Source organism: Barbatula barbatula (assembly GCF_947034865.1).
Source record: "Barbatula barbatula genome assembly, chromosome: 15".
NCBI lineage: Eukaryota > Metazoa > Chordata > Actinopteri > Cypriniformes > Nemacheilidae > Barbatula > Barbatula barbatula.
In genome coordinates, this window is record NC_136778.1 from 7,422,929 (window position 1) to 7,440,891 (window position 17,963).

At 37.3% G+C, this 17,963-nt stretch overlaps 2 protein-coding genes across 2 annotated transcripts in view; both read left to right on the forward strand.

Moving 5' to 3' along the window:
* The first annotated feature begins 124 nt into the window (after window positions 1-124).
* rab32a (RAB32a, member RAS oncogene family) lies at window positions 125-16,486 on the forward strand. Its single transcript, XM_079474438.1, has 3 exons — window positions 125-719; window positions 10,235-10,512; window positions 15,194-16,486. The coding sequence occupies exons 1-3, from the start codon at window positions 506-508 to the stop codon at window positions 15,341-15,343; spliced, it is 642 nt and encodes a 213-aa protein (XP_079330564.1). The 5' UTR covers window positions 125-505; the 3' UTR covers window positions 15,344-16,486.
* Window positions 16,487-16,773: 287 nt separating this feature from the next.
* The window catches only part of adgb (androglobin), a gene marked incomplete at its 5' end in the record, with an annotated part of 28,241 nt that continues 27,051 nt past the window's right edge, over window positions 16,774-17,963 (forward strand). Inside the window, 3 exons of the mRNA XM_079474571.1 lie at window positions 16,774-16,850; window positions 17,182-17,317; window positions 17,577-17,666. Of these exons, the coding sequence (XP_079330697.1) occupies window positions 16,774-16,850; window positions 17,182-17,317; window positions 17,577-17,666 (303 nt within the window). The remainder of the gene's footprint in view (window positions 16,851-17,181; window positions 17,318-17,576; window positions 17,667-17,963) is intronic.

The window sequence follows — 17,963 nt, forward strand, 5'->3', positions numbered from 1 at the left end:
AGAACTTGTGGTTGGAACTTGTTACAGGGTTAAACCGGGGTTCATTTTCAAAAATAACATTCATTCAATTACAATGCAGTCTAAGAAGAACCTTCTATTTAATCTTTTTGTTCGTGTCTCGCATGCTTTTCATCAAACCAGAGTTTTCGACATCTCAGCAGTCGTGTCTTCCCTCAAGAGCATGTTGAAATCGATCCGTTCGTGGTTCCGTATTTACCCAACACGACTCACCAGACCACAGCTCGTGAATCATAACTTCTTTATTTCTTTGACCCCAAACCCCAGGCAATAGAAAAGCAATCCGGTCGCGATATTTCCGGGTCCTGTGACTTATCAGGTGGTTGCTCGGTGGGAGGAGATGGGAGTTTATGCTTTCTGTTTGAACACTCTTCTCTCACCCGAAACGTTAGCTTTCGAGCACTTCTCCAAACTGAAGGAAGTGGTCGCTCGGAGTTGGCAAATTTCTTTTTCATTTAACTGACATCTGGAGTTGCACTAACTGAGCATGGCAGGCGGGTCCGTGTCGGAGTGCAAGGAGTATCTGTTTAAGGTGTTGGTGATCGGGGAATTGGGTGTTGGAAAGACGAGCATCATTAAACGATACGTTCATCAGCTTTTCTCGCAACACTACAGAGCGACCATAGGCGTGGATTTTGCTCTCAAAGTCATCAACTGGGACAGCCAAACACTAGTGCGTTTACAGCTGTGGGACATCGCAGGTAAGATAAACACTGGGAAGTTCCCTTCCACCTACACGCGTGGCTAACGTATACAAACGTCATCGGTTTGTCATCATGATGGCGTGTATAGGCGCACACTTATAAAATGATTGAAACGTGTCAATAAATAAACTCTTAAAATTAAATCATTGCGCGACTCAGTAATGTTGGTCTTAACGCCGATGCGCCCGTGTGCGCACAATACACCAAGATAATAGTAAATGTGTTTTCGGCTGCTTTGAATGAGCTCAAATATCTAGTTGAAACTTTATCAGCACGAACGAATATTGAATAGCTTTTATGGAAGCACAAAAGTTAAAGCAGATACGCGTGAGCGCAATAATCGCGTTAGCGAACATAATGACTAACGGAATGTAGGTCATGTTATGAGACTGATGGGAGGGGAGGGTGCGATATGCCTTGTGCCACTACTGGGATTGTGTGTCAAAAAAAACTACTGTAGTTGCCTAACTAGACAGGATTTGGGTCTTTCGAGGTACGCCTAAAATTGAGGATGAACATTGGCGGTGACTTCCTAGACCTACGAAGCAACCTGCAAGTTAACAAACTCTGAGCTTTAGCCGAGTGACGCAAACGGTCACGCTGCCAATATAGTTAAAGTGCGCCGCGTGCTCTCATAAAAGCGAAATGAGTGAAATGGCTTATTACAGGAATATCTGACGTGTCTTCAAATCTTTTCTTTTTTTCTTTCTTCTATCAGAGAAAAATTTGGAAGAATGCTTGTAACCACAAAGTTATTGGCCGCCATTGAAAACCACATGGGAAAATTAGCTTTATAAGTTGAACACAAAAGAAGATATTTTGAAGAATTTAGGACAGCAAACAGTCCTGGGGCACTTTAGACTACCGTTGGTTTTTTCCTACTATGTTAGTCAATGGTGGCCAAGATCTGTTTGGTTATAAGCATTCTTTCAAACATCTTTCTCTGTGTTCATCAGAACAAAGAAATGTGAGTAATTGATTTTTGGGTAACTGTCCTTTAAAGGGTAACTCCACCCAAAAATGACAATTCTGTCATGAATTACTCAACCTCTAGTTGTGCCAAACATTTGTCAGTTTCTTTGTTCGGTTGAACACAAAGAGAGATATTTTGGAATAATGTTGGTAACAGTTCTGAAGCACCATTGACTGCCATAGTAGGAAACCATTTTTAGTAATTGTTTGGTTCTGTTGAACACGAAAGAAGATATTTTGAGGAATGTAGGAAAACAAACAGTTCTTGGGCACTTTTGACTACCATTTAAATTGTTCCTACTATGGCTATAGTATCCCTTAAAGACACAATTCTGTGGGGCTTGCTTTCTCTTCTTTTCTGTCTTTCAGCTTTTTTGTTACCTTGCATAGTTCTTGCGTTTGATTCATATGCTTTACCATCATTGCAGAGACATTTAGGAGCTTAGAGGCTAGCGGTCTTTATTCTATTCACACCCTCTCATCCCATAGCTGCACCTCTGGTTTCATTAGAGGTTGATGTCCTGCATCAATCTGCAGACCTATATTTCCCTGAAGAGAGATTACAGCTTTGCACTGCAGTATTCCTCGAGAACAATAGCACCATGGAGGCATGTTTAATTCAATATACTGTACCAAATAAATGGACATGTTTAGATTCCAATTTAATTTCAGCGTCATGTGCATCAGCATCCTGTGAAATTCAATCATGTGTCTTTGCTAGACCACATTGGTTTGTGCATTTGTCTGTCAGCATTTGTATAATGAGGCAGACTTAAATCACTTGATTCAAATGAAATTGCTATTTGAAATACAGTAAACATTTTAATGACTTTTTATAAAGACTGCATATTTTTGCAGAATTACGCCCTGATCTTGAACTGCTCTTTATAGCCATGTGTTTATAGGTTAGGAATATCAATCTGATATATCCTTCCGAAACCTCGGATGTCCAAATTTTCGCTGTTTTTCGGGAAATGGAAAAACAAAGATTAAAAAAAAGATTAATACTTTGTTGTCCAGCACCTTTTAATACTTTTTATAGGTTATGTATTTGCAAAGCCCAGTGAGTAACATTAAGCGTGACTAATAATTAGGATTTATGACAAAAAACGAAAATCATGAAATATGGTAGTGATAGTGGACAGTAGTGATATTTAATTGTTGCTACTTTCTGAATTTGAGACAACCATTGTGAGATGGCTGATATCACTGACTTATCTCCTTTATGACGTATAACATTCTTACTGGCCTTGGCTTCAGGAAAGTTTTTTGCTTGTAAGGAAGTTATTGACAATAGATTTTACAGTTTGAATGTCCTATTACAGTCAACACAAAGCATGTGGACAATTTCAGTTGTGAAGACAAAGCAAAAATTGTACAATGCTAAAAAAAGTAAGATAGACAGGAAGCAATGATGAAATAACCTGTAATTTCATATTTAGTTCGATTGCCCGGTCTGAACCCTATTTCGTTTGCTCACCCTGCCCCTTCTGTACGGTGGCCCACTAGTGCACAGCAAAACGAAATTTATAAAGCAAATATAAGTTAACAACACAACGCAATCAAGCTACAACAAAACGGAATAAAGCCACAACACAACGAAATAAAGCCACAACACAACGGAATAAAGCCACAACACAACGGAATAAAGCCACAACACAACGGAATAAAGCCACAACACAACGGAATAAAGCCACAACACAACGGAATAAACCGTACTTCCGTATTGCCACCGTACTTCTGGACTGCGATCATAGTAATTTTATTTGGGTCTGAACTGCGGTTCTTTTGCGTCAGCAAGGCTGTGGCTGTTTACCCTGTCGCTTGTGACAACGACGCAGGAGAAGGCGGCAAAATGCATAACATTGCTAGCTTCACTTCCATACATTATGTTTTTTAACCGTTAGTTTTGTTTTCATAGCTTCAGTACATAAGGGCACGTTCGTCTGTCTTACGATTTGGTACGATTGTGTTCATATCAGCAGCGAACCGTACTGGAGTTCACATGAACCGCACCCCAGACCTCCCTTTTTAAGTGGACTTATTTGTTCACTTTCGGCTTTACAACTTGCCAGTCTGCTTACATTCACACATAGCAACATTACATAATGCATGAAATTTAATTTTAATAATAGTTACTTTTTAATGTTATGTGTACAAATAAAGCTTAGAGTACCACATTTTTGTGAATCGTCAAAATAATAAATGAATTTTTCCTTTCAAGTGTGGCAATAAATTCCAGAATGAGTCATTATTCATATAATTCAATACTGTATGTTCTAAAGAATGATGTTCACACGTACGCACACAATCACACATGTATATATACATACAATACTATCAATATAGTATTCTATGGGACTAACATGTGAATGGAAAGGCAAAGAACTCTTAAAAAAGAGTGACACGTGAAGCGAAACGCGCATGACACTGGTCACATGTTTTTCGGTTAACAACACAAGCTTCGAATCGAGGCTTCATCTGGCACGGCCATTTTTGCTCACCATATGCTCCGGAACCTCAATTCATATGTCACATCACCAGTGTTGCTTATTTGCCGAAGGAGATAACGCAATTACGAAATGCGCTCTGTAGAGCATTTGTCCGTTTAGGTATACTTAAGAAAAAACATGCAAAATTTCATGTAAGGGGACCATGGGTGTATGTACAAGAGCTAAAGACGTTAAGATGTCCCCATCAAAAACAATTTACAAAAGCTATTTTATGTTCATAGAAAGCACATTAAATGAATGTACATCAAGTATTTTAGGATTAAAACATGTTACATTGTCATTCAGTGTAACACAATATTTGTGGACAAATTCAAACAACATGCTTATTCTGACTTGAACATATTAAAGTAAAACAAAAAATAAAGGATCGCATTACATTTTATTATGCTTTAAATTAGTAAAAAAGTTGGCAAAACCTAGGATACTAAGTTACAACAAAATAGCATTTGGGGTGAAAGTAATTAGTCTTTTAATGTCATACATTGATTTTTGTTGTAAATATGCCTGACAAGATTGTTACACTGAATGGATTTTTAGTGGGTGTCGTCTGTGAATCAATTTATTTGTTGCTCAGAAAAACAAAAATGCAATTAAATTAAACAGAAGACTTTTTTTAACAACAACAATTTAAAGCAGTATTACATTTATTGTTTTTATGCTTAAACCCTTCTTCGTCTTTGACCCACATCTCATTCTAAGGTAATAAAAACACAACGCTTAATTATGTAAGGTCTTTAAATACCTCTACGACATACTTATGTATATTATAGTGCATTTCTCCAATAATTTCACATTGGAGTTTTCTGTTCATGTTTTCATGTCTTATTCAATGCTTCAATGCAAAGGGTAAGACATGTTAGACTCTGAGTCATGAATTGTCCTTCATTTAAGACCCCAGTGTTTATTAAAACATATTTTCAGCTTTAATCTTTATTCCCTGTTTTCTCACTTAGCCTTTTATTCTCTCACCTAAGTCTTGGTTGTCACAATGAGCTGCAAGGACAACGTCAATGAATAATGATGTGTGAATTACACAGGTTGCATTCTTTCAGGGTGTACAGTATGTGGGTTTATGCGTGTGTCTGGAGAACAGCTGGATGACACGTTAAATGTCCCTTGTATAAATGCATGCATAAGTGCCAAAAATTGAAAATACTATTATGAGTCTGTTATAAGTTACTATGGTAAGCCTGCAATAGATCATTCTCACATTTCTTCTAACAATCAGTGGGTGTTGGTAAACCATGAGATTTATTCTTCTTTGGCAATTCCAAATTATAAAAAAAGAAAAACTGTATTCTACTGCAAAATTTTTTAATGTGTAGCTTTGTGAGTAGTGACATCCTGGACAGGTTCCCAAAGATGGTCCGGACCTGTATCATCCTGGTTAAAGTCTGCTCCATTTATGCATTTACTTCTATACTGCTATTAAACACTGTTAATCATTCACATAATTGGTGGCTCTGTGGTACTAATCAAGTATGCTGTTTTTTCATACTCGCACCGACCAACATTTACAATAATGACCCTGAATCGGATGACTGTAATCAAGGCCTTCTGCAAATAAGTATGTGTCGGAGTCGGACCCTGACTGAAGCTGGGTCTTATCCGCCCACCTTGGCCCGGAATAGCAGTGATCCACTGGGGCTGTCTGAAAGGGACGTGCTTATTACAGACACGGGGCTTGACGGTGAAGAAAAATTAAGAGAAAGCTTTAAAGGGATAGTTCACTTAAAAATCATCATTTATTTACCCTCATGTCATTCCAAACATTGACTTTCATTCTTCTGCAAAACACAAAAGAAGTTAATTTGAAGAGTGTTTGTCACCAAACAGCATTGGCCCCCATTGACTTCCATTCTATAGACAAAATCACTGATACATTTCTCAAAATATATCAAAACTGGGTTGGGGATTTCAGATTTTAAGGTGCCTGGGAGCCTAGCGAGATTGGTAAACAATCAATGCTTAACAACCAGTTAATGCCTCCTGATGTAATGAAGTTTTATCTTGCATAATAGCTTGTTTTATTTCATCCATGATCTGTTTTGGAACGGAATGTACCTTTTTATAATAATTTGGTAAAAGTTTTTCGTGGTTATTGCACTCCCTCCCCGAGCAACATGAGACCTCTGTCTCTTGTCATTAGCTGCGATGTACTGTTGGTCGGAGGTTCCGAGTGTTTCTGTTCTGCGGAGCATCACAAAAATATGCAGCTGGCTCGTCTGGCTTGGATTGTTTCCATAGCAACACACCCACAAGATTGTTATCTTGATAAAGGCCACGCAGGAGAAACTTAAGGTTGTCATGGCTATGGACATATCCCTGTCTCCTTTCGCCGCTGTCTCCCCTGTTGTTATCTTTCAGTATCTTAAGCTTTTAAGTGATCTGTAAGAAATCACAAACATTAGCTGTTATATTTAAGGATGCACGGATTTGTTCTGATGTGGTTTAAGATAATGCACAATACTATACTTCACAATGTATGTATTAGGAAATCTCAGTTTTGTTTCATCAGCTTCAGTCTCACATGAGGATCAGGAGGTAAAGAATCATTTGCCTTTAGATCAATTGGATGGTTGTTCTATATGTGTGATTAGAGCAGCGCTTCTTTGTTCCTTTCATTCAATGAGGTCATAAGACCACAATGTGTGCGCCATAAATATATTTTTTCATATATTATATACTTCATGGCCAAAAATGTGTTTGGCCTACACATAACGGGTTTGACGATAACATCAAGCATATATCTTCCATCTAAGTTAAGGACTTATGCATTACACATTTTATACATTTTTAATAATTGCCTGGTATCATTTTAAAATTACTCTTTCATAAAACATTTACATATAATACCGAGTTATTGTTCCTTAAATTGGAGGTCTGCAATGCGGTTTACAATTTTGGCATAATAAAGACTAAGAGAACTAAAATCAGTTTTTATGGCGAATTGCAGATTATCCATTAACACACTCATTTGCATATGGTTGCCTCATGAATATTCTTTCTTACTGATGACAATGCATAACCACAGAAAATATCTTCATAGAAACAGCAATAAACCAAATTATACAATGCAGAATAATTTTGTTTTGCAATTTAGCAATTGCATTGTTTTTTGTGCCTGCATTATCAGATAAGAATGTCTTAAATTTGGCTACATGCTGTTCTTTTTTGCTTTTAATTATATATTTATTTATTTTCATTGTTCCCTGTTTAAAACCCAGGCTATAAGGTGTCTTAATAAAAACTTATAATGGAAGAATTTGCCTGCCCTTCCAAATATATTCTAATTATAACTGATATAAAAACAATACATTTACAGTGATTACCATTGTTGTTTGGTTACTAACTTTCTTCAGAATATCTTTTGCGTGTTCTGCAGAAAAAAAGTCATAGAAGTTTGAAATGACAAGACGGTGAGTAAACCGTAAAATATGACAGAAACTTCATTACTTTAATGTAAGTGCATTCCTGTAAACATACTTTACATTTAAATGCAAACATACTTGGTCATTAAGTGGTATCTCTCATAATAATTAGATGTCAATAAAATAGTTGATCATATATGTAATAAATCATTAGTCAGTATTGACCTCTTAAACATTGATCGGCCTGTCTCTATTACCACCTTGGCATCAAAGGTTTTGTATACTCCTGGTTCCTTTTTATTGTTGTAAAACTGTCAGTGTTGTGCTGTGCTATATTTGCAAATGTTACAGGCGAGTCTTTTGTGTCTGTCTCATTGATTCCTTCGTTGGATGTAAAAACAAGTCCCTAGATCGGTGATAAATGGAGATTGATTCTTTACATTGCTTCCGCAGAGAGGAGAGAAAGATCTCCCACTGCGCAATTATTGACACATCCTCATTCCCTGCTTGAAAAGAGCTCCTGTATTGATCAATGCCACCAGAAAATACAACTAAAAGGAAACTAGAGAAAAATATTTTTCTCCACTTCCTCATTTCAATGTAAGGGACTAGGGAATGCACCTGCAAATACGAAACTATTACATCAAACTGTGGCTTTTTCTCAGTTAATAATACCAGAGCATACTACTGCATTTTGCTTTTTTTAACGCCGTGCTCACACATTTCAACACCAGTTCTTTTCTTTTTCAGTTTCTTTCTATAATGCACCAAAGGTACATTTGCTCAGTCAGTAGAAAGTACTGACCCCTCGTTGGCCCTCTTTTTCCCATAATAGCATCATAAACAAAGTTCCTTCAATTGTTGAGAAAATAGCAGGCACTCGTGGTATATTGTGGAATATCGATCATGGTTATTATGATTCTGGTGCTCTTCATGTTCTTTCTAGTAACATAAAGCTGTTATTTAATTTTCACTCTTGACTTGCCCAGTGACAGCTGGCTGATCTCACAAAATACATTCACACCTATTTCCTGGTCTCCTGGTGCTTTGTATTTTTGCTCCTCAAGCGGGGGCTGTGTGCCCAAAGTTGACAAGAAGCCAAAAATGATGTTCCGTCTTGTGTGTCAGGCCTCCCGTGTGTTCACCTGAGGTTAAATGGTCTAAATTTAGACCAGCAATCAAGAGAAATTAAGTGCCAAGAGACCCGAGGAGCGTTTGGCATGTGAAGATAATGAAACGGAGACTGTTGGGGTTAAAATGTACTCTTAGCCGGTAACCAACTTCAGCGGTCTGTGTGTTATAAACCGTTTGCAGTGTTGTGTTTGGAAGGAACTAAACTTTAGCGATGCTAACTGAATAAGCTTTGTGACCATGGCAGGGCTCCAGACTAACTTTCTTTACTAGGAGCACTGTAGCCCCTGACTTACATTTTTAGGAGAGCAAGTAAAAAAAGTAGGGGCACACCTAAATATCAGCCTGCGATGCAATTTGTCACATTTTACCCCCAAAATCACTGTTTTGCTGACACTGACAAAAAAGTTACAGGATGACAGCAGATTTGGTTCTGCTTATTAAAAAGAGGCGGGGTCTACAGAGAAGCTTTGTTATTGATTGGTGCTAAATAGAGTGATCTGAATTCATTTGAACCAGCAGATATTGTGCTTATCAAAAAGTATACATTTAATTGTTACAGGGTTACACATATTTTTATTATATTAATGGGTTTTCCCCAATGCTTTATATATAGCACATCAAAACCTCTAGGGTCTAGGACCAGATCCTTGGGATCCAGAATATATCGAGTGATTATCTCCCCATTACATGCTGTAATTTCCAAAGAAAATAAATGTTAAAATATTACTTGTTTGTCAGTTTGGTTCCATTCAAGCACCAAATTGCTTTTCCTGTTAGTCAAGTTCATTGTGTCTTTCCATCATTTCGCACCATTTACTCTTTCTCTAATTATCTTTTTCTCATTTCCCTCAGATTGTCATATTCTCTATTTAGTTTCTCTCCTCCTCGCAATCTCTGTATCTTGCCTCAGCGTGTTGTATGAGAAAAGAGGTCAAGCTCAGTTTCTGTCCTCAAGCGAGTCTGAATGCCATTTTCACTTTTGATCTGAAAGCCGTTCCCTCCATTCTTTCTCAATTTCAAACATATGCCATCTCTTTTTTCTTTCTATGCTGTTTTGTACGGTATAAATTGTGTACTAAAAATTGCTTTATGTATAATCCTGGGTTTTACATATCAGTCCAATAGGACATAAGGCAGGGAGGAGTCCGCTGTGGCGAATTGAGTTGTGAGTGATATGAAAAGGGAGTTCTTTGATGTGTTATTAGCAACTACCGCTGGGCGAATTTTTCGCTCTTCCTTTTTTCTGTCCATCTAGCTTTCGAAGATTTGGTGCAGTGCTGGGCTTTATTCCTCCCCGGCGAGATGAATTGTGAGACAGAGCAGCAGATCTTCGACAGAGTCTGTCCACACGTACCCAGATATTGTGTGCTTTGGGATAGAACTGAAATGAGTGCAGTATAGCACTGCTAAACTATCTGTTTTAGATAGCTTAAAGGAAAAAAATAATACACAGCAATTGTAATTGGGTTAAATGGTGATGTTTTTATGACCCCATTCATTTTGCCTTTTGTCTTTTGTTTAGGTCAAGAACGCTTTGGGAACATGACCAGGGTTTACTATAAAGAGGCCGTGGGTGCGTTTGTGGTTTTCGACATTACTCGAGGCGCTACGTTTGAGGCCATTTCAAAGTGGAAGCACGATTTGGACAGCAAGGTGAAACTAGCCAATGGAAATCCAATCCCTTCTGTCCTTCTGGCCAATAAATGTGATCAGAAAAAAGAGGGATCCAACAATGCTTCTCTTATGGACAACTTCTGCAAAGAAACTGGATTTTTGGGTTGGTTTGAAACATCAGCTAAGGTAAAGTACACTGATTATACGCTAACACTATTTTCATGTTTGTTTGTGCTTGGTGAAACAGAAGAATTTGGAACTTGTCACAAGATGTTTTTGCTACGAATGACTAATCAGCTCAGACGACCATGAAAGCATGTTTACTCATGTGTTTAAAATGGCTGACATTCTCAATGGTATTACGCCCAAACAGCGCAACTGCGTCAGTCTTAAGAACATTAGCCACTCCTCGTGCATAGACCACCAGGCGTATGTCAAGTGTGTAGAGTGTGACTCGTCATGTGACGCAATAAAATGTGTACGATTTTGAAAGGAGAAACTTTTGGTCTTAACTGGGGCCATTTCTCATAGAGATAGACAGTTTAATGTCTGTACGCGTTTATTTAAATAGGGCTTTTACAGTACATTATTCCAAAGCAACATTACAAACAATAGAGCCTTACAAACCCCCCCAGTGTGCAGGCCGAAAGGATCAGGGCAGCAAGATTAAAAAAGACTACGGTCATTTACTGATATGCCCGACTAAACACAAGCCTTCAGTGTTGGCTTAAAGAAAGAAATCATGTTTGAGCTTCAAACACTGCTAGAAAGAGTGTCCTAAAGCTTAATAGCTTTGTTGCAAAATGCTCTTTCACCTCCAGTGGATTTTGGTATTGTCAGAAGATGACAGTTCTGGTATCATATGGGCAATTTCATGCACATCTAAACCTTATGATTAAAATCTAGTTTTCCAAACTGATAACGTAAATTTGGGTCAGTATTTGGTGGTTTAAAATGATGTCTTGCAGTTTTTAAAGCATTTTTTAAAGCGTTCATAATGATCCACATTCTTCAAATATGAGAACATGAAAATGGAAAGTAACTACTTTATGTTCTATTTAGAGCCATAAATTTGGTTTGAATGCTTTTGGTTTTATTGCTTTCGATTTGTAAATTGTAATTCATAGAAATCCCATTAAGTACAGTTGAGCTCAAAATAATACATGCCCTAGGTACATCTGATCAATCAAAGAAGGCTGTAAAAATAAATCCGCATCCTTAAGCCTTTAGATCTCTTATTTAAAAAATACTAAAATCTAACCTTTCATTAGAAAACAGGAATTTTAAATGGGAAGGGGAATTTTATTATGAAATTGAGGTTTTTCTCTAATACACATTGCTCATCATAACTGATCATAGCCTTTTATTCAGTACTTTTTGCCACCTTATTTTTGTCAAGATAACAGCTCTGAGTCTTCACCTATAATGCCTAATGAGCTTAGAGAACTCCTGACAAGAGATCAGAGACAATTCCTTCATCCAGAATCACTCTAGACCCTTCAGATTTCCATTGGTGCTTCTCCTCTTCAGTTCTCCCCACTCGTTTTCTATAGGGTTCAGGTCAGGGAACTTGGATGACCATGGCAGAAGATTTCTCTTGTGCGCAAGGACTCATTTTGTTTTGATTTTGATGTTAATTTTTGACCATTGTCATCTTCGAAGGTCTGAACTTGCCTCATTGCGTGACTCCTAGCAGGGACAGGTTTTTTATCTTTTGGTATTTGCTAAAATCCATAATGCCATCTATCTGAACAAGATATCCAGGATCTCCAGCAGATAATAAGGCCCAAAACATAAAAGATTCAGCAATATATATCATTTTACACATGGGGTACTTTTTATCCCTGTGTGCACCAAATCATGAATATGAATAATTTTGAGCTCAACTGTATGTTGTTTCTCACAAATTGGATCCTTTTTTGTTACATCCATAATGCATGTTGATTTCCCTTGCATAGACTGATATGCTTCTGCAGTGCTTTTCTAACTTTTTGGTTGTAAGACCGTCTTTGTTTAGAATCATTGCTTTGCAGTCCCCCAACAAAAAACGTATAATCTTAAACTTCAAATTTGAACACATTTAGCGTTTTGTGCATTAAAATTAAAAGTCATATAAATATTAATGTAAATATATTAAATTATTCTGTTTAGGCAACAGTCTGGATTAGAAAAATAAGAATAACATAATTATAAAGAAGGTACTTTGCTTTATGGTTTTGTCACATATTTTCTAGACCTGGTTAGAACATTGCTTCTATGTGGCATCATTTCAGAAGTGCATTTTAATAATCAAGTCACACGAATGCTGTAATATTCTGTATGTAAGCAATGTTAACATCATCATCCCTATACATTTTTGGCGTCTTAAATGTTATTTGGCAGAAAATCACCATGCATTTGCGTATTCAAGAATACCGAGAAACAGTTTCTTTAAAACACAGGGGACCACTTCTGCCTACTAATAAAAGTGTATCATAAAAGTTAGGTTCTTTCTAGATAACAAAGGATTTGTAGTGCCTGCAGTATGTTGAGTTCCAAGGCGTTTATTATTACAAATGGCTGTCAAGATACATTGTCACTGATCTTCTTGCAAAGATAGAGAAATATGTGTTTATAGTCTTACATCGGCAGACACTCTGATATGTTTATGTGAGTATTAATGTTCTCGCTCTTTCCTGCACACACACGCACATAACTGAGGGATGCCGGATAGAAAAATTGAACTGCTGAAGGCTCCCTTGTTTGACAGCTATAGAGAAATAGTCTTGAGGGAGAGAATGAAAATAGACGAGGAGGAGGAAGTGTCTGGTGTTAATTCTAGGGAAGACGTTGTCTATGCCAGTGTGTGTTATTTGGGTAGGTATTTAACACTAATTGTACCCCTTAAAGATTTCTAGTCACACATTTTGGCCTTAAAAAGCAAGACACATGAAAGATATTTGTGTAATTATGTTGGTTTTCTGTCTCCCTGTGGTGGTGTCTGGTCTTAACTGTTTAACAGAAGGTGTAACAGCCCTTGGTCTGCATAAGCACGTGTTTCTGAAATAGATCTCTCCGTTTGGGACTTAACACACAGATGTCTGGCGGGGAGCTCTGGCACCTGTCGTGTGTATTTGTGTGCACATTTATGTGTGTTTATGGTGATGAACGGCTTTCATCTATGAGGACATCCTTGTTTTCAGACATGCAGCCACTTTTCCTGCTGTCATTCTCTATGTCCTTATCTTTTTCTTTCTGACCATTTTGTTTCATACAGATCATTTTGCAAGATGTAAACAACAGAAGCACAAACGTCCGGAAGACACACTCTGAATTTGTATTCATTCAAATCTACTATCTTAAATCAAAATCATTATTCTGTATACAGTTCACAATTTCGAAAGGCTACTGGAACTGATGTGGAATATATAAGGCATTGTCGGTTCAGTTCTGAATGAAACAACCCGGTCCCTGAGGAGGAATTGCAATGAAAACAGGTTCCAGACAATTGCAGAACATTTCGATTTGAACCAGTGAGAGAAAAGGTTTTGTTTATAAGCATGCACCATGTATCGCCGTGTGGGCAGACAAGCAGGCCACAGGGCTTCTGAGCTCTGTAGCCCTAATCGATTATCATAATAATTTCATAGCATGTCTGTGGATACAGTTCAAACTAGTTTCACCATGCCACATGCGCATCGCTTTAAAAGCCAATTATATCAACTGGTTTGAAGATTTCGTGACCAGATGAGGTTACGACAGGTCACTTTCCTTCAAACAGACAGGGACACGGAACGCTTTCTGAAAATCATGCCTTGAAACAGTCCCATGATTCTTAAAACAAGCTTGAAAATTAAAGTTAGTTGCAAAATACCAACTGCTCGCTCTAGGAAATAATTTATTTAACAGCTTTTAACCTTTTTCCATTGTACTTTAATGAGGCTGAAATTAGTTTTAAATCTTGTGCATTGAGGCCGTTGTAGTGTTGTTATTAATCTCTGTATTATGTATAATAATAATAATTAATAATTTAAATTATTCATGACATCAAACTTGTACTGCCCACTATTGTTAAAAATACTAGAACATTGTTTACTTCTTATATTGAATTTGACATTAAATAATTTATTATAGTTTGTTTTTAGTTTACTGTAGTTTTATTAATATTTTAAGCTAACTTTTATATTTGTACTTTTAGCAATATATGCTTTTGTATAATATATCTATTAGTTTATTTTTATGTTGTTGTATATTCATTTATTTTTACTTTAGTTTTAGTTTATTATTATAGTTTTAGTGCCTTAAAACATTTTTTAACCAGTATTTTATTTACAAAAATTAAATATATAAACAAAAACAGAGCCATATATAATTTTATTGAAGTTTCCTTCCCCCTCATATGGCCTTTTACAATGCTGGACATTGTCACAGAAACAGAAATTGTCCCACAGCATGCCTGCGCCACCCGATTCTAGCTTTTTTCCACCCTCAAGTTATCCACATTTACAACCTCTCGCTTTGAACTCAGAAACTGCACTTGGATATAGGGATGTAAATGGCAAGAGAGCAAATCGTCTTGTAAAAGTGATGAGTACAGAGATGGTGTAGGCGGGCGACATCAATCCACCATTATCCTGAAGGACCTCTCAAAGGCTGAGTCTCACCACGCATTAATTTGGCTTAACAAGTTTTGTCTTCTTACAGTATTGTAATTGATCCTAAGGTTTCCGGAAAGATGGCTTAAACAGAACATGTCAAACATTTAGCAGGCTTGCATTCACACAGAGGCGTACATCCGACACCCAACAATCAATCCTCCGCAATAAGACTAAGAATGTGCATCAATTTGGATTTCACATTGACTCAATATCTGCTCTTTTCACTGCAGGAAAACATTAACGTGGATGAGGCCGCCCGATTCCTGGTGGAGAACATCCTTCTCAATGAAAAAGGCCATCAGTATGAGGAGAGCAATGGTGATCGAATTAAACTGGACCAACAAACTGTGCCTGCCGAGAGCAAGTCAGGCTGTTGCTAACGCAGATGCACTTCTACATTCCATCATACCCGCAGTGGAAGCAGAAGGCCAGGGACTGAGCTAAAAAATGCCCCCCAGCCTACACCACAATACCACCCCGCATCCTTATCTTAAAAAAACACGAGATAACCCCCGCCACGGGTCACATACTCTATATCACAAGAGGCTTGTCAGTGTGTGTACCTGAAGAGGAGATGGCACTGCGAAAGGATAGATGGAAAAAAAAACATCTGATGGCTTTTAAAAACAGTTTTTCTGTGTCATTCTTGGTCTGTGTCAGTTTTGTACCACAAAATGCGATGTTATTTTATGTCAAGCCGATTATGCATGCATGTATGTATGTTTTAATATTGAATATAAGGAAAGAAGCTAAATCAATGTCATAGGCAGACAAATACCAGTGTATGTTTTCTACGCAAACTGTTCATTAAACTATTAAAGAAGGTAAGCAGTTTTAAAAGAATAGCCCCCCCACAATTTTTCATTATTTTCTCACCTCCATGACTTCTGACATCCAGATTTAATCTCTTTTGTGCAACGCATAAAAGTATTATTTATTGCAGAATGTCATGTTTTTTTCTTTAAAATGAAAGGAAACAGCGAGTGTCTTGAAAGATGGATTACTTTATAATGTTTTCACCGTGCTTATCTGTTCTGTTTATGAGTGTAACAGTCCCGGGTTTCCATTTACTACAAAATCTGTTTTATACCCAGTCATATGAGATCAGGGTGACTGAATATAGACAGAATTTTCCTTTTTTTTTGCATAGATTATCTATTCCGCTGTACCCTTGAGCTGTACGCCTCTCTAACTGGGAAGATCTTTATTAAGTTGAGCTTTGAGCCTCATAATGTTGCTTTGTGCCAAAATAGTATATTCCCATTTGTTATCATTTTTGTCCTACTGAATGAGGGATCTGGGGACCTGTGTTCATGCAATGAACAAATGAGACAAATATGCCTGTTTCTTAACACTGAGAATGAATAAAACTCCTTTGTTAAGAGCTGTAATAGCTGGTATGTTTCCAAGTGAATGACAACTCAAAATGGCGTTTAAAATCTTGTCTCATGAAGCAGTATTTAGTCTGAAAGAGCTGTGACAGACCCCGAGGTACACGTGCTGTTATTTCAGCGTATTTATTTGTTTTTAAGAATCAATATATTGTCCTAAGTAATAGAATCGTGCTTTAAAGCAGTAAATAGATTTTAATGTTTTTTGGAGCTGTTGATTGGCGTGAAGCGCTAATAAAGCCCTGCGCTCGAGCTGTCGGCAATCCCAAGCGATCCTGTCGCCTGGCAACAAGCAAACTTTCCCTCGGCCTCAGTATCACCCCATGTTTACCATTTGCGTCTCCGCTTTAGTCAGCCAGGTGTTGCTTCGAAGTATGAACTTTTAGCTTAGAGACAGGCCAAAAAGACACAAAACTGCAATGTCTAAAACACCAAAGAAAAAAGCGTCCTCAACCAGCCTCGTCGGTTCTTCGCCAGGATACTCTCCCAAAAAAGAGTAAGATTCTGCAGATTCGTTACTAAAATCATTAGTTTAATTTCACAAGTCTTTGCTACATTTGTTCTTGACTTATTTACTGACTTATCTACTTAAATTGTGTATATTACCACGATTCTTTTTCTGCCGTTAACAACGGAGTCTGGAAATCATCAGAGATCACTGTAGCCTACTGAAGGTTACAGATACAGAGCTGTTCAAAACTGTAGTGCTTTACACGCTTAGCCTTTATTTGCACTTCCTGAACGACATACATTTACCGCGTATAAGTGCTTGATAGGTTAAACAATATATAACAAGCATATACTTTAAAGTCGCGCACTGTCTGTAGCACATCCTCGGCAGTGGCCAGTGCATCCGAAGGGCCCGGAGAACAGAAGAGTCGATTGCCTCTCTGGCCGGAGTGGAATGACAATGAGGTTAATGCAGAGAAATGGGAAGCAGTAAAAACCTCAAAGGACAGCAAGGTTAGTAATAGTGTGAGTAATGATGACTTTAAGGGTCTTTGTCCTTCTAAACATTTCTTTTTATTGGAATGTTAATACTAGTATAAATAAATTCCAGCCTACAGCGTGAGGTTGTGATTGATGCCTCACGAGATTAGTTGGCAACATGCCAAATTGCAGATTACTTTAATTTCATTCTTTGGTTTTATTTTTCCTTTTGGTTTTGCTTTTTCCTTTTGAATGACAATCTGGATCAGTGAGCCATTTTCTCTGTCAACAGTTCTTTGAGGATCCAGATGGTAAGGTTGAACTTCCTGCCGCTTTGAGAGTTCACACCTGGAAACGTCCTTCTGAGCATATAGTTAATAAGGTAAGACTTTATCATCCCTAGCAGTGTTATTATAGTTTTAAATTTAGTTTGAATTCGTTTTTTATTCATATTTTAAGTTTGCTTTTATTTTTAGACGTCAAGTCTAAGCTAACTTTGTTATGCTTTCGAAATTTGTATTATTTATTTGTGATTTATTTTATGTTGCTATGTAAGATTAATAGATTAATTCATTTTAGTTTTAGCTTGCTTTATAATTATTAGTGTTTTTCTAAAAACATTTCAATAAATAAAAACGGTTTCAAAGTTTTAATTTTAGTAAACTAAAGTAATCCTGAT